The sequence below is a fragment of the Lagenorhynchus albirostris genome, chromosome 2 (assembly GCF_949774975.1).
Source record: "Lagenorhynchus albirostris chromosome 2, mLagAlb1.1, whole genome shotgun sequence".
NCBI lineage: Eukaryota > Metazoa > Chordata > Mammalia > Artiodactyla > Delphinidae > Lagenorhynchus > Lagenorhynchus albirostris.
This window is the reverse complement of record NC_083096.1, coordinates 49709764-49733410: the sequence shown is the minus strand read 5'-3', so window position 1 is coordinate 49733410 and position 23647 is coordinate 49709764. Positions and strand designations below refer to the sequence as shown.

General features: G+C 51.1%; 1 protein-coding gene across 1 annotated transcript in view; it reads left to right on the top strand.

Annotated features, from left to right (window-relative positions):
- The first annotated feature begins 2006 nt into the window (after positions 1-2006).
- The window catches only part of LHX4 (LIM homeobox 4), a 42603-nt gene continuing 20962 nt past the window's right edge, over positions 2007-23647 (top strand). The window contains exons 1-2 of the mRNA XM_060142158.1: positions 2007-2082; positions 19741-19912. Of these exons, the coding sequence (XP_059998141.1) occupies positions 2007-2082; positions 19741-19912 (248 nt within the window). The remainder of the gene's footprint in view (positions 2083-19740; positions 19913-23647) is intronic.

The window sequence follows — 23647 nt, the reverse complement described above, 5'->3', positions numbered from 1 at the left end:
CGCCCCCCTTTACTCATTGAACAGACAAAAAAGGTGGAAGTGCTACGATGCTTTGTTTTTCCTGTCTTTGATTCTTAATGAGGCTGGCATTTCCTCGTGTTTGTTTACTAGCTAAATTTTTGTAGAAAACATTTTGGTAAACACTGAAAATGTCACCGGGTTCTTGGCTTTTTTCCTGTGCCCTGGAGTTACCTCGCAGGTAAACAGGGCAAGAGATGATGCCAACCCAGTACTAGGTCACATAGAAGTCACTGTGACTTCATTGAAAACAAATTCTAAGCGCTGACAGCCATGCCATCCGCTCCCACACTCATGCTTGTCCCTCACCAACCCTGGTGTCCCCTTTTTGGGGACAACGCCAGGAGAAGAAGCAGGGGACACGCTGGAAAGTTGGAGAGAGCACACAGTTCCCTTTCCCACCCGGGCTGGACTCCACTATGCTGGGATTACACATATGTCTACATCTCTAGAACGAATTCCGGGTGGCGGTGTCGCGAGCTCTGGGATCCAGAAAGCCGCCGGGTCCGGGGGATGGGTGTTCCGCGTCTGCCGGTCAGGCGGCGTAGAGAATCTGATGAAGCATGAGGAAACCTCGGCGGAGACCTGTCCCAGCGGTGGTGGGTCTTCTGTTTTATTTCCTCGAGGAACTCGCGTTGAGAATTGCTGTGTGTGTGTGTGTGTGTGTGTGTGTGTGGTGTAAATACCGTAACAACACACACGCCTTTGCTGGTTAGCCCCTGGGGTGGTGTGCTCGCTGCCGCCCCGCACACACGAGGTGGGGAATTGTTCAAAACGCCCGCGGTCGCAGCGCTGAGGCAGAGCGGTCTCTGAGGACCGAGGGCAGGACAAGCAGAGAGGACACGGGCAGAGCAGTCGGGACGGGGCGGGGAAGGACTGAGGAGCCGACTCGGGGCTGCAGGCCGCGGCGTGCGGGGGCGCGCACCGGGGGCCCGCGCCCTGCCACCTCCGTGCGCAGACCCTGGCTGCTCTCCTCGGCCCGCCGCAGCCCGCTGCGTGACTCGCGCGTTCCAGGCTGAGTACTGGCTGTCCCTGGCCCGGCCTCAGCCAGACGCGGGGGAGAGCGAGCAAGGGCTGGGAAGCGCCGGCGGGAAAGGAATTGGCCGGAGGAGAGGAGGAGGAGGAGGATGGAGTCATCTAGTTACGGAGCACGCTCCGTCCGCCCGAGAGAAGCCCGGGACCAAGAGAGCGCGACGGGAAGACACCGCCGTGCGACCCAGGCCTCCCGAGCGCCTGCCCCGCCCTTCCCCGCCCCTTGGTTCGAACGGAGGGGCGGAGAGGACACGAGCCGCCGGCTGAGGCCGGAACCCTGAGAAGATCCACGGAAACCTGCGAGCCCCAGACGCGGCCGTCCAGGACCACCTGCTGCCGCGGCCGAGCCAGCTGCAGTATTTATACACGGGGCGCTAGCCCGCACCGCGGGGAGCAGGGGGAACGGCCCGTGAGGCCCCGCCCCGCTCCATGCGGTCCGGCCCTCCTGCCCGGCCGGCCTCTCTCAGGGCGCTAGCAACACCACTCGGGCCTGGGTCCGCCGCTCGCTGCTGGGTGGGGGGCTTGGCTGAAGGGCGGGCCTCCCTGCGGAAAGCGACGTCACGGCCGTTCCTGCAGTGTGAATGAATCAAAATGCCTGGGTGACCGCGGCCTCCTGGGCGGCCGGCACGCGAAGGGTGGAGGGGGAGGGGGAGAGAAGCGGGCGGGGGGAGGGAGGAGGGGAAAAAAGCCAGAGCTGCAGCAACAGCGTCTCCTCAACCCGGGATGTGCACCAACCCGGGAGAGCGAGATCAAAGGGATTTGAAACAGACTGAGGACTGGCGGGGGGAGGGGGCCAGGCAGCCTGTGGAATCCTCCTGTAGAGGCGGAGGGGCCGGCTTCCACCGTGACTTCGGCGGTCTGGTTGGGTTTTTTATTATTTTCAAATTTCTGAATCCAGCTTGAGCGAGAGAACGAGAAATCTCTGTAGACTGCGACTCGCTGGCTCTCGCTCGGAGATGATGCAGAGCGCAGCTGTCCCCGCGGAGGGGGCTGTCAAGGGGCTCCCGGAGATGCTTGGTGTGCCGATGCAACGTAAGACACCCCCCTTTCTCGCTGACTTAATTTGATAACGAGACGACCGGCAGCTTTGGCCGGTTTGGGGCGGGCCGGACGCTGCGCGTAGCCTGGACCGGAGAGGACGGGCGGGGCGAGGGGCCGGCGGCCCGGGCGCAGAGGCGGTCACAGGGCAGGGGCACCAGCTAGAGTGCGTTTGAAGGGCCTGGCCCTTGGCTTTTGGGGGCCGAAAGTGAAAGCCTCCCGGATGGTGCTTGAGGCGAGCCTAGGGATACCGAACCCCGCATCCCCAGCCCATGTTTTTTCCTAGGAGCCTTGGGGAGAGTGCTGTCTGGGGACAGACACCAGAGGAAAGAGCTGCAGGCCAGGCCTAAGCGCTGGGGTGGTCCCCCAAACCCTCCTCCCCCGCCGGGGGAGGGGGCTACGGTCAAAGCTCGCAGTACCGCTAGTGCAACTTCACCCCAGCTGGCGGGAAGTTAGAGAGCGCGTCCCCCGCCGCCGGGGCTGGCGGCGCAGAAGCCCAGGCCACACGCGCTGTCCCCGCGCGCAGGGCGTGCGCGCCTGGTGCGTCCGCAGCCGCTGCTGCCCGCGGCGCCCGCCGCCTGCGCCGCCAGGGACTGCCGGCTCCTGGTGAGGAAGTCCACTCGCCATATTCCAGCTAGCCGAGGAATGAAGGGAGGGAGAAGCACCGGGACGAAGTTGTGAACTCGGGGTACAGCCTTGGCGCACGCGAGAGCAGGCTCTCAGTATGGTTCAGATTCGAAAGGAGAGAGATAAGGGTGTGCGGGCGCTTTCTTTCCCGTCCCCGAAATTAGGAAGGCGGCCGGAGCTCGGGGCTTGTTTATCCTCAGGTGAGTGCGTGTGTGTGTGTGTGTGTGTGTGTGTGTGTGCGCGCGCGCGCAGGGATTTTCCCAGTGAGAATTTTCTCTGTTCCTTGCTGGTGAACGAGGTCTTCGGTGGAGAGTCTGTGCGGAGGCCAGAGCAGGTCCCGTGGCGTCGCGCTCGCTTGGCTGGCGCCGCGTGAGCCCTGCCCCGCAGGCTCGCGGGTTCTGCGGAAAGCCCCTGGGCACGGTAGAGAGAAGAGGGGCTCCCTCACTCCGCTCGCCAAGGGGCTGTGCTTCCGCCCGCGACTTCTTCAGTGGACCGGTAGCTACATCCTTGAGGTTTAAGTAAGGACCGGCTCATCCACGGAGGGTGCCTACCTAGGAACTAGGGCGCAGCAGCGCGCCCTCCTGCGCCCCGGCTCTCCATGACATGGTTTCTGCCCCAGCAGTACCTCCAAGGCAGGCTGGCGAGCGTGTCTGTCCCCTCACACCCCTACCCCGCGACTTCCTGGGAAGTTTGTGAGAAGGGACTAGAAGAGGATAGCTTCACTCAAACCTACTAAGGTTGTTCCTTGACTATATACTACAGTTATGTTTTGTATCTTTTTCTGTCAACTGCTGGCAAGCAGTTCCAAGTCTGCGCTGTGCCTTGGGGAATTTGCCGTTAAGATGTATCTGTGGAAGGCGTTGGGGATTCACTGACTCCTTACTACCCCAGCCCACCGAGGGCAGGGAGGGAGTGGATCGTCAGCCCCTGCACAAACACAAACCCTGGCAAAGGTGCTGCAGCTTAAGTTGATTGTACCTTTGCGCGAGTGAGGGGAGTGTGTGAGTGGGCGCAGGTGTGTGTGACTCATGTCCTTGTTACGCGATACAGCTGTGCTTTAATAGTTGTGGTCCATAGGTGGCCTCTGTTAGGACCGCAATGTAAGACGGTGGGTTTTGCTCTGACAGCCTTTCTTTGGATGCGCAGGACACACTCTCAGAAGGTCTCACTTTTCGTTTTTCTTACTCAGAGACAGCTTTGATTTTGTCGTCAGGAACTCGATTTCCTAAATTGCCTAGAACTCACCTTCAGAGCTACAGTTCGCCAGGCCTCGGCGTCTGGGTTGGAACTGTGGAAAACTTAATGAGGTAGAGAAGGGGACTCTCATCCCAGGGTGGTCCAGTGAGGCAAGGCTGAACCAGGAGGGGTTGGTCTGACCTTCCTTTTGTCTTGCCGTGGTTCTGTGGCCTGGGTTGGAGGAGGCACTGGCCAAAATTTAGGGGACCAATCCCTGAAGGCTTTGGGATCAACTTTTTTTTTTTCCTTTTGGGGATGTGTTTGGATTTTACCCTCCCCCATTGCAGCAGATCTGGCTTCTGGCTATTAAGCTGTTGGTGCTGGGCACTGGGGGACTGGTCCCCTCTGGTACATATACCCGATCATTCTCTCTCTTGGGGCATCGGACCCAGTAGCCTAAGAATTCCATGGGGGGGGGTGGACATGCCCTTGGGCCTCAGGGAGGAAGAGGGGTTAATCTCCGGCTGTGGGTGTTTAAACCTGGTAGTGGAGGAGACACCAGAAAGGCTCTCCCGCAGGGATCCCTCCAACCTGCCAACTGGAAGGGTCACCCGCCACCCCACCACCAGGTTCTGCTTCTTCACTCTGGGCCACCACAGATGGAGCACTTGGCAGCGCAGGTCTAGAGATTCCCCAACCTCAGTGCCTCTGGTGCCCTGGCCTCTAGGGGTGTTTTAGGGGTTGGAATCCAGTATAGTCTTTTGCTTTGGAGGGATGGGTGAGGCGCATTCCCTTCAGGAAAACGTTATCAAATTATGTAATCATTTCTCTCTTTTGGTGGCCTCCTTCCTTACACCCTGTATGCCCCCCACACACAGCGCCTCCCGACACTGCTCGCTCCTGGGTGGTCTGGTCTTTGAAGCGATTGCTGGCCTTCTGCTTTTCCGTGTAGAGGTTGCGGAGCAGGTCCCGGCCTTCCCGCTCCGAGAGCCCCTGGGTCGCCCGATCGGGCCGTGCCTGGCTGGGGCTTCTCCGGACAAACTCGGGGGTCTTTATCCGTTTGAGGGGCGTAGGCCTGAGCAAGAAGCTCGGGAGAATCCGGAGGGAGGAGGCTGGGAGCAATCCGAGACCAACTTTGGGTAGAGAAATAGAACACCCCGCGCCCCGCCAAAGCGCGGACTGGTGGGCGGGGCAGCCCCCCTCCCGCCGCCTCAGGTCAGTGTTTTTTAAGGAACTCGAACCCCGGCTCCTTGCTCTGAGTGGTGGGAGTGCTCTGCAGGAGGCAACACCTTCGACACCCTCGGGGTCACATCCAGCACGCGCAGAGTTCCTTGTTTTGTGGGCGCCAGTGGATAGGTTCAAAAAAGGACTTCGTCCTAAACTGATGCGTCCCAGCTACTTGGCCCACGATTTAGGGTGGCTGGTTTCTCTTGTTTCCGGCACACCTGCCTTTGTCCGGGGTCGTCCCCGCTGCCTCCCCCAGGGCTGCCAAGGTCCGAGTTCCCACAGCGCCTAACCCAGCGCTGGGTGCGCTGGCCTCTTAGCCTCCTCCGAACCTCTCTCCTCCCCGAATCCAGCAGTTCCCCCACGCACCTGGGTCCTGTCGGCCCCTCTTGCTGACCAAGACGTTTGGGAATAGTGAGGGACGTCCAGGGAGGTGGGCGTTTTATCCGCCCCTTGCCCTCGGTTTTGGTCCATCTCACACGTAGTCTCCCGGGGCTCACAGGAAAGGACAACGGACATCCCGGAATGCTGGCTAGGGAGCAGGCCAGCCCCGCGGGAGGAAGGAGTGATTCGCCGGGTCCAGGCTGGGAGTGGTAAATGAGAAGCCAGCCCGGGCGTCTCCCATCCCTTCCTTGTCTCCTAAAAGATCTGTCTTGCGCTCATGTGAACCCCGAAGCTGTGGGGAAAGGGCATTTGATTTTGTATTTGGCAGGATCTGGGCGAAGGACCCCTCAGGACGCCTCACTACCCTTTCTTCCCTTCCTGGCGCTCCTGCGTGGGGTGAGGCTCCCTGCACTGGTCGCGTTAGAATCCTCGTCCCCGACCTTATCCTCTTGCGGGCCATTTCTTAAGGGTGGAGTGAACTCACTTCCCGGTGGGCAGTTCTCTCAAACTATAGAGCAGGGATTTGCTCTTCTTCCCATTCCTGTCTTTTCTCGTGGTGCCAGGAAAAAAAAACACGGAAAAAAATATAGAGATTGAAATTCCATCAGATTCCAGTACAGATATCCAAACAGCAGCCCCCGACGCCACAAACCTCCTTCCCCGCGTCACAAAAATATTGTCAGGGGCGGGCCAACTTTTAAAGGTCAGACTGGCTGTCCCCGTCGGCAGATTCGGGCCTCGCGGGTTGGGGATTCAAATTCTCCAACTGTGAGGATCCCGTCCCAGCGTCGGGCCAGAGCCACGCACCAGCCAGAGGGAGTTTGGAGAAACCCGGGTGACTGCGGCCGTGCCTCGCTTGGGGTGGCGGGAGGCCGAGGGCGCCCGAGGGGCGCGCTGGCTCCGGCCTCCTTCGTTCCCTTGCCTAGATCGGAGAGGGCAGAGAGGGCGGAGGGGAGCCCGCCTGGGAAGCCGCAGACTCAGGGCGCTCAGGGAGAGGAATTAACGATTTAACCAGGACAAAGAGCAGGCAGGTGGGGCGGGTGAGGGGCGAAGGTCTGCACTGAGCGGTCCCATGTCCGTGTCTAGGTAAGACAAAAAGTCGGGACTGAAGAGAGGAGACAGGACCTAACTCGAGTGGTTTCCTCGCTCGGTCGCCGTCCATCCTCGCGGAAAACCAGAGCCAGGCGGGGCCGGGCGGGAGTGGCGTCCTCGGGTCTGGGAGCGCGACCTGCGTGACCTTGCCGCCACCAGGGCAGAGCTCCTCCGCCTCGCGGCAGGCGCCGGCCTGGGTGGCCCGGGGGACTGACGATGAATTGCATCCAAAAGCGTTTGCTGCGCACCTATGGGCGGCGCAAGGTCCTGAGCGAGCCTGCCGCGCGCCCTGGGTTTTTGAGGGCTCGCTAGGGGAGGCAGGTGCGGACAGGGCGGCCCTTCCCGCGGAGCCGGCTTCGCACGCACCGCGTCCAGCCGCCCCGAGTGGAGGTCGCAACTGCGCAGGGGGCAAAAGAGGGACGGCCACCGCGCGGCGCATTAGGCATTTCTGCTCTTTGGCCCTTTCCCACCGTCCACTTTGCCCGTTCCTCTTCCTAGTTTATTATCCCTATTGGTCTGGGATTGGCCAAACCCGGAACCAGTTTCCTACCTGTTTGCAGCCGGGCAGACTTTTTTCGCGCGAAGAGGCGCGGCAGGTGGGAGCGCGGCCAGAGAGCGGAGACAGTAAGCTCTTTTCTTGCGCATACCCATTTCGCACCAAGAGTTTGGGAAGACAAAATTAACCCCCTACGCTGGCGGCACAAGTCTTTCTGTGACTTTTTAACCCTTAGAAAGCTGTTCTCACATTTTGGGAGCGGCTCCTCCGGCACAGAGCCTGGAGGCAGCTGGCGGGTCCCTGCGCTGCGCGCGCCCTGGCCGCATTCTCGTCTGGGCTCCCAGCGCTCAGCGGAACTTGAAGAGCGCTTGAAATGTGGCAGGCTCAAGAGAGACGAGGTCTGTACCTGCGCAGCCGTTGTTGTAAATTAAATTCGACATGGGGAGGGAATTGGTAACACTGTGTGCCCGGGGAGAAATGGAGCGGGTCGCGGGTTGTACCCACCATCCTACAGAGGAAGCCGCGGCTGGCCTGGCACTCAGCGCAGGCTTCACTCTTTGGGGCTCAGCGGTTGGCTTCATCACGGATGAGACCTTTTTTTTTTTTTAAAGAAGGCAGGGCGAATGTCTTTTAAAGGATTCTGAAGGGTGAAACTAATCAGGAAGAAGAGTTACTAGCAAAACCCCGGGCGGGATGAAACCAGGGGCGGCGGAAGTTAAAGGAAGGAATACCAAAGCTAGTTGTACCTCCCTCTTTACACGCCGAAAACAAAGCGGGGTTAAGACAAGAATGTAGGCTGAACGCTCTGGGGATTAGAGCAACGTGAGTCGTCAAGACGTCTTGGGGACCGCCTACGCGACCAAATACCAGGGTCGATTTTTAAAAAATCGAGTCCTAGAGGTGAGGTGGGGGTCGAGGCAGGCGGGAAACCGGCTAAGCAATGGCTTTCCATTGAGTAGACAAAACACAGCCCACAGGGGCGTCTTGGATTTTGAACAGTGACCTGATGACCCCGCTGACCAGGTGTAGACAGCCTCAAGTCCTAAATATTTCCATTGTCCTAACACTTCCCTTTTGCTTCGGATTTTAGTGTCCTTTCACTCTGTGCTACAGTCAATTAGTGATTACTTAGCACCGCATTAGCAGACAGAACCCAGAGAGACTCAGGCGCTGGGAGGGCTGCCGCGGAGGAAGGGGAGGGAGACAGTCACACCTGCAGTCATCAGGATTGGGAAATTAGTTAACAGGGACTCACCTTTCTTTCTATCACGTTGTTAAGGAATCTCCTTCGAGCCTCTTGATTTAGTCAGTAATGGTGGCTATCTTGTGGTTTTCCCTGGGAAACTAATCTTCTCCAAATTAAGGAGTTGTGGAGGGGGAGGGTTGGTGGAGTTGGATGGAGGGACCTTGTGCCATTAGGGAAATTTATCAGGATTCGGGCTGAGAAGCTTTGGAATGCAGAGAGACTTGGAACCAGTTTAGCTGCTGAGTGGACGCAAGGAGTAATCTTACCCACTTTGGGAAACCTAAGGTTGGAGACAGACTGAAACAGCAGTTTGCTATGGCAGCACCAGATGCATTACTGTATATAGATTGCTGGGTTCCGAGATGGCTGGGGGTGGGGCTTACTTTTGTAATGGTTTTCCGCCTTTCCTCCCTTCCTGGAATGTGTTGTTAACAATGCCTGTAACCCAAATGCGAGCGAACAGGGTCTACTGTTTTTAGTAAAATTCCATCGTGGCTTGAATATCTGTATTCCTTCTCTCTCTCTTCTTCCTTTATCCCTTCCTTCCTCTGTCTCTTCCTTCTTTCCTTTGTGAGATCTTTGCGGGGAGGAGCGTGGGTTTGTGCAGGAATTCTGAGCACCAGGGTGCCATTGGGGTTTGAGTGCCCAGCAAGCTACAGAGAGGTGAGATCCATCTCTCTCACTGTGTTCCCAGGAGGCCTGGGAGGGAAGAGCAGTTTCTGGGTCCAGAACCAGAAGCAGCCCTGGAGCTGGGCTATTGTTTGCTGTAGGAAGAAAACCTCACATGCCGCTGTGAGGTTTTACCTGTTTTAGTCCTCAGTTTTACGGAACCCTGATCAAAATGGAACACAGATCAACCATTCTGAGGCACTGCAGTCGGGGGTAGGTGGACAGGTTGGGTTTAATTGGCAAAATTGAAATTGATTCTCCCTTGGAAAATGTACTTTGGGTTAACTGTGTTAGTGGCGGACTGGAAAATCATCTTGGGAGGCAGCTCCTAACCCCTGTTGTTATTTTGGTGGATTTCTTTTCTCAGATCGCCCCACTCCCCTTCCCTCTGTCAATCTGGGTCTAGTCACAGATGTTTTACTGCGGCATCTCACGCCCAAATGCCTTTAAAGTATAATTTGTTTTCATTATAATGTTAGGGGGCTAAGGGATTGGTTCTGGGAATAGCTTAATAGAGAGAAAACTTGCGGCCAAATTAATTGAAAGTTTCTTCTTATGAGGGACCGGTTGCCAAACATATGGAATATTGCCACAGAATGAGACATCAGAAAAATACGTTGTGGAGATTTAGCAATGATTAAATGTGAAAAATGGAGTGGAAATAGATGTGTATGGCATTTCCATAGACTGTCATGGATTTGTTTAATGCGATTTTTCTGTTTTATTTGCAATTACTGAGAATATTCAATATCCTACTGAAGATTACTAATTCTGTGTCAGTATATAATCTAGAAGATAATTCTATACCTGCAAATATATGTTTACATTTCTTATTTTATTGACTATGGGACTCCTCCTATTAAAATGTTATTCAGATTCAGCCTTAAAATGGTAACATCAAAATTGTCTCCAGGATACTTTTGATCTTTTATTGAAGAGGTTACTATTTTTTGAGCTAAGCAGAAGAACAAAGGAGATTTTCAAAGGGTCGTCAAACCACCAAATGAAACAAATAGGACCCGCGGTGGGAAGGCTTCTGGAGGAGAAATGGAGGGAAAATAGAACGTTAGGCGTGATCATTTCTGATATGAAAAGGATTTTCTGACTTCTTCCTAGTTGTGAGTCATTTGTCAAGACAAATTAGAAAACAAACTAGAAATTAGATAAGATGTAGACTGAAGTATTTTCAAAGTATGTAAGTGAATAGAATTATATTAGAGAATATAATTTACCTTAAATGTGATACCAGTGTTTTTGTTTGTTTGTTGTTTGTTTGTTTTACTTTTCCCAATATTTTTGTGGCTGGCCCAGATTACTACTATATTTAATGCTGCCATCACCATCACAAAGTTCAATAAACCTCTTATCCTTAAGTTTAAAAGAATTAATATTGGAATTTTACGCTTCAGCTGTGTTGTTTATGAGATTATTCTTACTAGGTTATTGAGATCCCTTAAGAGAAAGTTAATGAAAACATTTTGGAAAATTATGTTATGGGCTCTTCAAGATACATTGGTTTAAAATAAGGGAACATATAAATAAGGAAACCCTAAGCTGTTCAATAAAAATGGAGTGTCTTTAATAGGGAAAGAGCAAATAAAGAGCCAGGAGGGGGAAAAAAACCAGACACATCTAGTTATGATTTGTCATATAAACTGCATCCTTGGTCTCAGTCCTCTGTTCCTTCAGTCACAGTTAGCAGGTGATTTAAAAGGGGAGTTGTGACCAGAAAACAGGATTTTATTTTCAATGGTGATGGCAGTGACTTTGATTTGGAAAGTTTTATTTTTAAAATATGTATCGAATAACAGAACTTTTAATTAATTTAATTTAACTGTACCTCTGTTATAATTCTTAGATTTGGATATTCCAGAACTTAGGTATGAGTTTAGGCAGGCCTGGTGTCATACTTATGTCCTGTGGCTTTATGTTGACACACTTTAGAATTAGTCATTCCCAGACAAAATCAAGGAGCCCCCACTGAGATTATTTTCCCAACCCGCCTTTTCAAAACCATCTTCCTTCTTACTCAGAGAACCTTAGGTAACAGAGCAGCATTGTCTGCCGTTAATTTTTCTCCCCCTTCTACGTGGGGAAGGACTAGAGAATTCCAAGAAAAACATTTGCATAATATTTCAATTATATGTGTGTTTCCTTAAAGCCCCATTTGGCTTTTTTTGTAGTCAGTAAACAAAACTTAATAAATAAAATTGTGTAGTTTTGGAAACATACATTGGCCAAATGTTATTTAAGACAGAGTTCAAAAAAAACTACTTACCAGCGAAAGGATTTGGGATGAAACCCACCAGACAGAGGTGGCTTTGGTGAACACAGTTGGAAACCTTGGTCTTCAGTCAGCCCCAGAATCTATCCCAGAGAAAAAGAGGGTTCCAGCCCTAGTTTGGCCCCCAACTGTGTACCCTAAGGGAAACCCTTTTAAATGTAGATTAGAGGTTCACTTTTCTCAGGATCTCTAGGAGGAGTAAATGAGCTTGCAGATTTGCAAGTACTTGACAAAGTTCAAAGTGCTGGTGAACTTAAAGAGGAAGATCATGGTTCCGTTTTGCAGGGGGAGTCACCCTCCGCGGGCTGGAGTGCTCCTGGGTGTCTTAAGGGGATGGCCAAGCCGATAGGGAGCACTGTGGGGTCTGCAAACGGGGAACCCTGGAAGCATCTCCCCTGGACCAGCTCCCTATCCAGAAAGAAGCAAGGAAAACCTTTTCCTGGGCACTAGGCTGTCAAGCCAAATTGTTTGTGAAACAAAAAGAAGAACTCTATTTGTCCAAAAGGTAGTGAAAAAGCAATGTCTTGCAGGATTCCAAAGCGGCCCATCAAAGTCCAAATTTTACAAAATATGAATCTGTTCTGAACACTATTCCGACCAGTACAGAATACCTGTCTTTAAAATATTACAGTATTCACTTGCATTATGAGTCCAATGGAAATAGCTGAAATTCTAAACCACTTTCCCAGAAAGGTACACTTTCTTAAATACATTTTAGAAGTCATCGTCAAGTATGTTGGTTCTAGTTTTAGTCTCTTTAGTGGAAAAAAAAGTTTTTCCTCACGTTGTTCATCTTCTGTGACCAAAGAGACAGAAAGCACACTTTTTCAAAGAATTAAAATCGATCAGACAAACAAACCATTTCTGAAATGTTTCATGGTGGCCCCTGGTTCCTTGAGAGCAGTTTCTTGGAAATGAAGAAACATTGAGTGGGGAATAAAAATGCACAATAGTTATGCTATATCACCAGAGGGCTGAGGGCAATTTGATCTACCACAGACCACATCAGACCTTTGATCTCTTCCACTTCCCAGCTTTCTGAAACTTCACTAACGGAGGAATTTGGGGATTTAAAACAGAGTCCATTGTTTGATGGGCCACTCTGAAAAACAAGCCCCTTGTACCTCCACTAGGGCACTCAGGTGATTTGAGGGCTGGACATCACGTTGTGTGTTTTATAAGCTTCCTTGATGAAGAAGTAGGTTATGGCTACAGGCAAAGGGTTTTTAGTTATTTCATATCAAATAAGAAATAGTCACTTCACCATTGGGCATTTAGATGTCTCTAAGAAAAATACTAGAAGCCTCAAATGTTAATATGAACTCAGTCCTTTCTTACCTGAATACATTACAGCAAAAGTGAAGTGAGGTCAGGCAGTTGGTGGTCCTAACCGCCCCACTCTCACCATTCACATGTGGGGAGGGGACCAAGGTCTGGCAAATTTGCCCTCATTCTATGGAAGAAAGAATCTGACAGATTTCTTTATTCCAAAGAAACTGAATCTTGTAATGTTGCATTATCTGCTGTTCATACTCTGGGATAATGTTGATTAGAAAGGGTTGTACATTTTCCAGATGCTTTAGAACTAGGGGTGTGGAGGAGAGTTTTGAGTGTTTTGGAGGGGGCGGTGGGAAAATTATATTGGGAAATAAAGAAGCATGAAATAATTTTGATACACTTTAAATATATAAATCCATCTTGCTGGTGGCTAGTCAGGAAAAGGGAGAAGGGAGCTGGCCGTTGAGCTTGGACAAATGTATTATGGGGCTAAGGGTCTTATACTCATTAACTGATATGATCACACAACACCACAACCCCAGAGACTGGTGTTATTATCTCCATTTTACAGATAAGAAAATTGAGGCTCTAAGAGGTTAAGCAATTTGTCCAAAATCACATACATGGTAGAATCAGAATCTCAAAATCTGGCCTGGGATTTATTGTAAACAATTTGGCAGACCTAAAAATTTGAAGATCTAAACTCTTAACAGAACTGAAAACTTTCAAATTCCCTCAATAGTTTTCCCAAAAGGTCTTTGAGCAAAATTTTCTAGTTCCCCCTAGTTTTCTATTTCACTCACTGCCCACTCTCCCCACCACTCCAGAGCTGGACAGCTCCCTCATTTCGGAGGTGGCTTCCTTTCCATAGACACAGCTTGACTTCAGAAGAATTGGCTTTTTCCTGGAATCACAATGCCTTAGCCCTTGTATCAGGATATGTGTGTGCATGTGTTTGTGTGCATGTGTGAGTGTGTGTTAGTATCTGTGGTATATGTGTGTGTACATATGTGTATGTGTGTGTGCTAAATATGCATGTCTCAGTAGATGTGAATATGTGCAGGTGCGTTTGTGTCTAAGTGAATGTGGTATGTGTGGGTGCCTTTGTCTATGTATGTGTATGTCTCAGTGTATCTATTTGTGATTATGTTTTCCTCTGTGTGTCTGAGTGTATATGTGATTATGTCTGTGTTGTGTCTTTGTGTATGTTGTAAGTATGTGTGAACGTGTGTACATCTGACTTGTGTATGTGTCTGTGTGAGTGTGCGTGATGGTGTCTGCTTGGATAGCTGTGTACACACAGCTGTTCTCCCTGTGGGCTTAGGTCTGTGCCTTGGGCCGTGTCTCTCCTGGGTGCTGGTGGATGGCCCTGCAGATGGGAGTGTATTGTACTGTGTGGTCCAGCATCTCCACAGATTCCTTGCCTGTTCAAGGGATGTTGCTGTCTTTTCATGCCTGGGTTTATCCTCTGCAGAGCCCCAGCAGAGAGCATCACCACAGAACACTTTCCTGCAGATAAGATAAAAATTTTCATTTTAAATGAAACGACTCCTTGGATCAGGAACTGAGTTTATAGATCAAATGCTGTCTTAGTGACTGCAAGGATCTGCTTAAACTCCAGTTTTTAAAGTAAAATTTCGTGATATCAAATACTGCATGAATAAGTTGAGTTTACTAGGGATTTGGAAATTTTGGTTACGACTTTATTTCTCTTAGGAAACCTATATAACTTCTGTCCTGTTCAGACTCTAAATTATTTTTAAAAAATCATAATTTATTGTAGGTTAAAAAAAGATTTGTTTTGTTGCTCTTTAAAAGTTTCTAGTTCGTTCATATTTCACACATTTATTTCATCTAAATAATTGCATGGAGCACCGTCTCCTAAAGTGTGGGGTTGAGTTCACAGGTCCCCACCCCCTCACAGGCAGGGATGAATCTGAACTTGACAGACGCCATCAACAAGCTGGCACTTTGCAGCTGGGTGGAGGCGATCAGCCGGACAGGGCTTCCCACTCCCAGCCCTCCTTGGGCATTAGGTGTCTGTCCCCTACAACACATGCATACTCTGTGCAAAGGATGGAATTCTGTCCCTCAGACATTTCCATTTGCCTAATTGTTGGGGAGCACCAGAGGCCAGTGTCTCATCTACTCCTGTCACTGCACACAGAGCAGCTTTGAGCCACCTCCATTTACCCTCCATAAAGTGACAGGGTCGAACCAGCCAGGTGGGGTGATGTCTCAGACCCTCCAGCTCTGGGGTTGGGTGAGCCCATCTCGCACACAGGCCCAGTTGAAATCCTGGTTCCCCCGTTGTGGGACCTTGGACACTTTGCTTGATCTCTCCCAGGCTGTTTCCTCATCTGTAAATTGGGGATAATAACACCTCCCTCACCAAGTTGTGTGGATTGAGGAAACATACATTTAGGACCTGGCACAGTTTATAACAGGCTCTTGTTGCCTGGTTTTACTATTACTATAGGTATATTGTGGGTCTCTTAAACCATTTCTACATTATCTCTATTTTAAAAAATGCTCTCTCTCTCAAAATCTACAGTGGAATACAGTGGGAAAGGTTTTGTTTTCTTTTAAGTTAAAAAGCACCCTTAGTATGTCTCTTACATTTTTGCCAGACTCAAGGACCCCCAGTTGGGTCCCAGGGCCTCTCTCTGAGAACCCCTAGTGTGGGCAGCCCAGCCTGTCCCTGCCGGACACATCCCCTGCAAGCTGGAGGTCGAAAGAAATGGCTGTCTGCTGCTTTTAGTGTTGTTCCTAAATATGATGTTGCCTCAGCTTCCAAGCCTCTAAAACTCCCCTGCCCGCCCTTCCCGCATACATTAGCCTTAATGTATTCTCTCTTGAATACTTATCATATTAAGGCTCCCGGTAGATACCTTGCTCGAAATAAATTTTACAGGCATGCATCCTCGCCCTCATCCCCATGCATTTGTGGCCAGGAGGAGAAATAGAACCGCTTTCCTCGGAGGCCAAACAACAATTAGGTGGGAATTGGCGGCCCTCTGGCCCGGGGGGAGGGCGGGGTGCGGGGAAGGAGCGGGCTCGCGCCCCGAGGGTCGTCCCCAGACCCCAACCCCCAACCATCGGGCTCTCCAGTGGTTAATTTGCCCCCGCGGGCCGGCTGCCTGGCTCCTGGGACAAAGACATCCCTAGCGGGTCGTGTCCCCGGGGCTTATGGTCCACGGCGACACACAGGTCGGGCCGGGCACTCTCGGCTCCGGGGGCAAAGGTTCCTGCAGCTCGGCACCCGCCCGTCGGCACACCTCTTCCCTGAGCCGGAGGGCTTCTCGTTAGGGCTTCCTTCCCCTCTTCGAAAAAGATGCCTGAGCAATCTTCCTCCACACCTCCTTCCTCAAGCCCCTGGCTCCGCAGCTGCTACAGCTCTGAACGCGAATTCCTGCAGGGGAGATCCACACCCTTTCCCGCTTAATGGCTAGGTTTACCTGTGTTGTCTCCACCGCTTGCCCAGGCTGGACTTGTCATACCACAGCAGCTCCAGGTTATCCTCCCCTCATTCCCTAGAGTCTCACCTCTTCTTTCCCAACCTCCAGCTGGTAAGGGCCCTGCTCTCGGAACCCTCCCTGGCCGCTCCAGGGATGCCAGTCCCTGATGGTCCCTGGAGAGAGGCAGGCGTGTGGTTGAACGGGCACCTGCCTGGAGGTGCCAAGCACGCCTCCCCACCAACCACGGCATAGTTGCTGTGTGATGTGGGCCCTCTCTGAACCTCCGTGGGGGGATCTTGACATCTTTGTGGAGATTCTCGGTGGGAGTTCAATGAGGTCAAGCCCAGGATCGTGGGCCCCTAACTTTCCTTACTCTCAGTCCAGCGGCACCACCTCGAGCACCTGGTTATTGCAGTTATCTTATCTCTTAATAATAGCAAGCCTTTACTGAGCACCTACTGTATACCAAGTCCCGTCCTACGTATATTGATTCATTTACCTTGACAACAATTCTACCAGGTACTATTGTTATCATCACCCCACTTTTACAGGTGAGAAAACTGAGGCAGAGAGAGGCAAAGTAATTTGTTCAATCTTAGAAAGCGGAGCCAGGACACAAAATTAGGCAGTCTGGTTTCAGAATCCGTGGTCTTCATCTGTGTCCTACCTAGCCCTTCTTATTTGATGGAAATTCGTGTAGCTGTCATGTGTTTAGCACTTTTCTGGGACTCCTTGGTAAGTACTTATTGGCTGAACAATTTCTTTGCCAAGGAGGAAATGTTTTGAGATAAAAAGAAAGTCCCATCTGAACTGGGACAGGTACCAAGTGTCCAGGGCTACACGTATCTGGTAGTTTTCATGGGGCATTTTGGTCTGAGAATCAGGTCAAAGGGCACGGAATCTAGTGAGTATGACTTTCGGGCAAATGGTGGTGGCTGCCAAGACCATGAAGGAAACAAGCTGTGCTGGGGTTTAATTGGGTCCAAGATAGACAATTGTGTGTACAGGGCTAATGACAGTTAGTGACTGTCCTAACAGTGTGTCTGTAAGTTTTAGATACAGATGACTTAATACTTGAGAAAGCTTTCTCTCTACATAGGTTTAGATGTGCTTAAAATTTCCCCCTAATGCTTTGAGACTAATTCCCTATTTCAACACTTTAAAATTATATCACAACCAACAAACTTGTTATGAATCAAGAAACACTAGATTCACGAAATCTCACGAGAGATTTGGTTTTAGTACTTTTGTTGACATTTGGGGTGTGCGGGAAAAACTAGTGAAGAACTGTTTCAAGTGAGCTTCTTAGAGAGGATTTGGTCAGTAATTTATTTGGTGAAAAATATCTGTGGAGTTACTCTTGTGTGCCAGACATTGTGCTAGGCACGGATGATACAAAACTGAGAAAGAAATGCTGTTCCTGTTCCTTGAGGATCTCACCTTCTGATGGGAAAGATGGTGTGTAAAAAAAACAATTAGCAAAAATGCTATTTATAATAGAGGTGAGAAACCCCAGGGTTACCAGTCTCATGACATGCTATATCACGAGGCTACCATAGGAGGCCAAATGCTTGCACTTCTATGTTTTTGTTCTTAACATTTGTTACCTTCCCTTTTTTGAGGAAAAGGACCAGGGAAAATGGCTAGAGATGCTAGCACTGTTTGTTCATCCAGCTGTGAAAGCCTGACCATTTTGAAACTAATTCAGTGACTCAAAATACTATCAACCCCCTGAGCAATCCCTTGGTAGAGATGGGATGGCAGAGAAACAGACCTTGGATAGGAAGTCACCCAGCACAGGAACAGGGTGCGGTAGTGGTTCAGGTTCAGTTGCAGACAACAGAATCCATTTTCACTATTTAAGTGGAGAGTGATCAATTACCAGATATGTAGTAGATGACTTTTAACTCAGTGGAGCCAGTTCTGGACCAAGCTGCTGGGAATAACTCCCAGCCCCCAGAATGTTGTTGCTTCTGCCATGATTGCTCAGGACATTAAAGCCAGAGAACCCTGTAGCCTCTGTCATGATCCACACCGGCATAGTGGGAGCCTGCCTCTTGGCAGGCTCCATTCAACTCGGTTCTGAATTCAAGTCTCTTCTAAGTTCACCTGATTGGCAGACTCTAAATCACTTTCGGAACCCAAGCTGCAAGGGAATCTGGAAAAGCAGTTTCTAGTTTTCCTGTCTGCAGTACATGAAGGCATATTAGTTGGGTATGTTGATCGAGTTAATCGATGGTATCTTTTGCATTTCATTAAAATGCTGAGATTCTCTCTCAGGAGACTCTCTCAAAATACTGAGATTCTCCAGTGGACAAAGGATTAATCTCCAAAATATATAAACAGCTCATGTAGCTCAATATTAAAAAAACAAACAACCCAATCCAAAAATGGGCAGAAGACCTAAATAGACATTTCTCCAGAGAAGACATACAGATGGCCAAGAAGCACGTGAAAAGCTGCTCAACATCACTAATCATTAGAGAAATGCAAATCAAAACTACAATGAGGTATCACCTCACACCAGTTAGAATGGGCATCATCAGAAAATCTACAAACAACAAATGCTGGAGAGGGTGTGGAGAAAAGGGAACCCTCTTGCACTGTTGGTGGGAATGTAAATTGATACAGCCACTATGGAAAACAGTATGGAGGTTCCTTAAAAACCTAAAAATAGAATTACCATATGACCCAGCAATCCCACTACTGGGCATATACCCAGAGAAAACCATAATTCAAAAAGACACATGCACCCCAATGTTCATTGCAGCACTATTTACAATAGCCAGGTCATGGAAGCAACCTAAATGCCCATCAACAGATGAATGGATAAAGAAGATGTGGCACATATATACAATGGAATATTACTCAGCCATAAAAAGGAACGAAATTGGGTCATTTGTAGAGACGTGAATGGATCTAGAGACTGTCATACAGAGTGAAGTAAGTCAGAAAGACAAAAACAAATACCGTATATTAACGCATATATGTGGAACCTCGAGAAATGGTACAGAGGAACCGGTTTGCAGGGCAGAAATAGAGACACAGATATAGAGAACAAACGTATGGACACCAAGGTGGGTGGTGTGATGAATTGGGCGATTGGGATTGACATGTATACGCTGATGTGTATAAAATTGATGACTAATAACCTGCTGTATAAAAAAAATAAAATAAAATTAAAAAAAATACTGAGATTCTTTCTCCAGGAATACCTTCAGGCATGGACTTTGGTCACTACCCACCCCCAACATATCATTTCTTTTTTATGCCAGATGACCTCTCAGTCCATGCTTAGGCAGGGCTTACTTTAGAGGCTGAGGTTTTTAGCACAGATTCTACCCAGTAGTGAAAATGTCATAGAAATAAAGGTGAATGTTATTGGGTCTTCCTGGCCATTGGCTGTGGAATTGCAGCTGGCAAAAGTGGAGTTAGCTGATGCTGCTAGCCTTGTGGTGCTCTTAGAAACAGGCAACACTTTTGGGTCAAAGCCACCCAAAGCCAGGCCAGCAAAGCATGGATTGGATTTCAGTCCCAACCTACTCCTTTGACCAGGCACCTTTGTGCAGTGTACAACCTGTACAACTGTATGTGGCAGCCCTGAGGGTTTGGCTCATGTTCTTTCCCAAAACAAGCAGAATGAGAAGACATCCAAACAGCACCTGGTTAGTGGTGCCGTACAGAAGTCTTACATTGCCTCTCTCTCCTCTCTCCACAGAGATCCCCCAGTGTGCTGGCTGCAACCAGCATATCCTGGACAAGTTCATCCTGAAGGTCCTGGACAGACACTGGCACAGCTCCTGCCTCAAGTGTGCAGACTGCCAGATGCAGCTAGCTGACAGGTGCTTCTCCAGGGCCGGGAGCGTCTACTGCAAGGAGGACTTCTTCAAGTAAGTCAGAGCTGGGGGCTGCACCTTGCTCTCCTTGCCCTGATCTAACTGCCTGCCCCATGCAGTGAGGGGGAAGCTCTCAGTAAGGCAGGGTGGGGAGGGCGGGGGTCCACCCTGGGTGGGGTGGGTGAATCCTGGTGCTGAGAGGCTGTTCCTCATTGAGGGCCCCCTTTTGATCACCGGCCCCATCACCCCCTGAGGCCCAGGATCTCGGCCTCACTTGAGCTCTGCAAGGGCCATGGGTAGGGAGCCAGCAGGAGGCAAGAGCCAGACTTCTCCAGGGTGGCTGACAAAGGATCCCTGCAAATCCTAGAACGAGTTGCTCTTTCTGTCTTGGTGAGTTGGTGCCCCAGGGCACTTGGCTGTATCATTCCTGCGGCTTTCAGAGTGGTACTTTGAATTTTGTGCCCCAAATCTAGAGGCATCTCTATGGTTGCTCCTAGGGTCTCAGAGAAGTGTTGCTCCTGGTAGGGGTTGAGCCAGGCTCAGACAGTGTCATCAACTTCAATGGAAGTATGACAAAGAGACAGTTTTGTGTGACGGTTTAGAGCCCAGACCCTGCCTGGGTTTGAACTCACTTACTAGCAGTGTGCTCTTGGGCAAGTTATCTAACTTCTCTGTGTCTCAGTTTGCTTATCTGTAAAATGGGGCTGATAATCATAGGGTTGTTAGTTTTGAATGAGTCAACATGTGTAAATTCCTTAGGATACTTGCCTGATACATGCGTATCAGCTCTTAAGCCTGTCCTTGATTTTTCATTCTGGGGTTGGGTCCATCAGAAACAAATCATGTTGGAACTTTAGGTCAAAGTGAGGGGATCTCCTAGAATTTATTTTCCATGGCATTTAGTCTGAGACTTCTCTCCAAGAATTTATTACCTGAGGCACTTAGGCTGATGCCTCAAGTGACGTGGGCCAGCTGGTAACAGCAAAGCCAAGAGCAGGAGGTGGGGGGTGTCTGTCAGCGACACAGAGCCCAGTGTGGGTGGCCCACGGGGTGCGTGGAGCGTGGTGGGACTGCCGGGAGGCTCGCCAGCGCCGGGACACACTGGGCACAAACGAACAAGCCCCGGAGAGATGGTGTGCGTCCTTCAGAGGGTGTGTTTTCTGGAGACAGGGAGGAGAAGTAGGGAGAGGTGCCAGTCCTGACACAGAACGTGATCTCTCACAAATCCTCCCCAAGGCTTAACTGCGGGGAATAAGTGATTTGAATTTCCGATTCTCAAATTTGGTTACTCCAATATGAGTCGAAAAGCACTTTAAAGATGATCTTGGTAACCACAGGGGCTGCCTCCGTGGCTTGTGTTCAGAAGGTAGCACTCATTGTCACCATCACACACGTTGGTCAAATGAGCACTGCTCTGTCCTTGGGAGTGTGTGTGTGTGTGTGTGTGTGTGTGTGTGCGCGCGCGTGCGTGCGTGCGTGCGTGTGTGTGTGGGCACATGTCTGTGTGTGTGTGTGCATGTCTGAGCTCCCTGAGGGTGGGGCAGTAGCTAGCACAGGCAAACCCAATGAATCCTTGATGGTTCCAGTTGAGGGATGGGCCTCTGCTTCTTCCTCTAAGTCTTTTTTGTGGACTGTTCCCCTTTCTCCCATCTTCCTTTTGCTCTCCCCACCTCTGACCCTCGCCCTGTTGCCTTTATTTTGGCATTTACGTGGTTCCGTCCCCTCTACCCACATCCTTTCTCAGCAGCACGTTTGCCTCTGCCTTCCTCCCTCATGGATGCCGTGGCCGAGCACCATGGCAGCTCTTATGGGCCCCTGGATGGGACGTGCGTCGGGGGAGGAGGGCAGGAGGACATAGGTGCGTGGGCCTGGCCGTCGGGGTTTGCTGAGCTGTCCCTGCTTCCAGGGCCAGCACATCATCCTCCTATTTGGAAATCCTCGGTGAGCTCCAGGATAGGTGCTGAGATGTCCCTGGGTCAGAATTCTGGCTGGGGTTCAGGCAAGACCTGTCAGGACCACAGACCTAGGGCTCTGTCAGCAGAGAAGCTCCTTTGAGCCCCGGCCTTGCCCTAGGGCCCTATCTGATGTTTGGACCTCGACTGGCTGCCTCCGGGTGGGGGAAAGGGAGGTGGCCGCAGCTGAAGTGTAGACTTGGGTTTGGGAGAAGTGGTGGTAAGGAAAGAGGGTCGCTCTAGACCCGGGAGGAGCCCAGGCTATGGGCTAAGGAGGGATTAGCACAGGCCTGTGAGCCGTTAGCCCAAGACCAGAAATACGAGTGACAATTACTCACCCAGGCCGTTGCCCTGGGCCCCTGTCTCCATGGCCTTGCTTATCAGTAACGTCCCTGCTCTTCTCCCCACACTTTGCTGCCCACACACCTCCCCACCAGACCAGCGTCCCCCCCACAGCTCAGCTCCTGACACCCCGACCCCAGCTCCTTCGGCAGGGCCCCCTCTGCCTACAGAATATCCCAGAAGCACTGTGCCGCCAGAGCCTTCCACCCTGTGCCCAGCCTCCCATCCAGCTCACTGCTTTCCTTGGGTACCCGATGCCCCCAGCAAGATGCCCCATTTCCCAGCTGTTTCATCGTCCAGGGATGAGGTCCACCCCCTCAAGGTCTCCCCATCCTTCCATGACTGTGAGTCCAGCCCCGCAGTGGCCTGGCCACCTTGCCCCTTGTCTCTTCCGATGACTCAGCACGAGCTGCTTGCTTTGCTCATTCCTCACAAACCTGTTTGATCTTCCCCGTTGGCTTGAGGAAAGGCGTATTAGTCACTCATTTTTCTGTCTTCCCCACGCACCTGGCCCCGAGCCTTGCCCACAGGCCATCGCTGGGTTTGACGCAACAGAGAGTAGATTACATAGTGAATTCACAACGCACTGTGGGGACCAGTTTCTTCCGTACCCGGCTTGGCGTCCTGCGAGTCACAGAGGCCCAGGATGCCTCCGTTATTTAGCCCCAGTTCTCCTTCCGCAGGACTGCTCTGCTTCCTAAAGTAGCCCACTCTCAGGACTGGATCCTCTTGTAAAGCCGGGGAGCTGACCGCATATTCAGTGCTGAAACCAGGTCATTACCTCTGTGATGGGGCTGCTGGGTGGAGAGAAATTGAAAACTGAAGTGATTCTCCGCACTGCCAATGGAGGGGCAATCAGACACGAAGATCGGGCACCTCTGAGGCCCTATAGGGAGGCCACGTGGATTTACAGGCAGTCAGGCCTCACCCAGCTTTTGGGGACCATGGCTGTTTGGTACAGGAAGGCACATCTGCAGTACGGTTTGGTATAGCAAGTCACAGTCCTCGGTGAGGACAGAGAGGGAGAATTGTCTACGGTCAGAGCGGCCTCACCTCCCATCCACAGGGGTCTTGAGACCTGCTGCCCACTTGGGGCTCAGGCTGTGATTTGGTCACAGAATGCGTGGGTCTGCTCCTCATTACAGCTCATTAAAGGTCACCAGGCACCTGCTTTCAGATGGCACATGTGCAGAGGGACACTGGGAGCAGAGAGAACAAGAGGCGGGGCAGGAGGGGAGGGCAGTCCCAGGCAGCCCAGGTCCCTCCCTCGTCTCACACCAGGCTGCAGGTGTCACCACCAGCAGCCTCGAGAGAGGGCCAGCAGGTGCCGTGCACTTGGATTTGCCCGTCACTTGTGCCCGTGGCACTTGGAAGATGCCTGGTCAGAGGCATCTTCTCTATGCTCCTTGAAGTAAAAGAGAAAAAGAAAAAAGAAAAAGCAGTGTCCTTTTATGATATCTGCCCCAAAGCCTGGCTCGGAGGCAGAGGGCAGGAT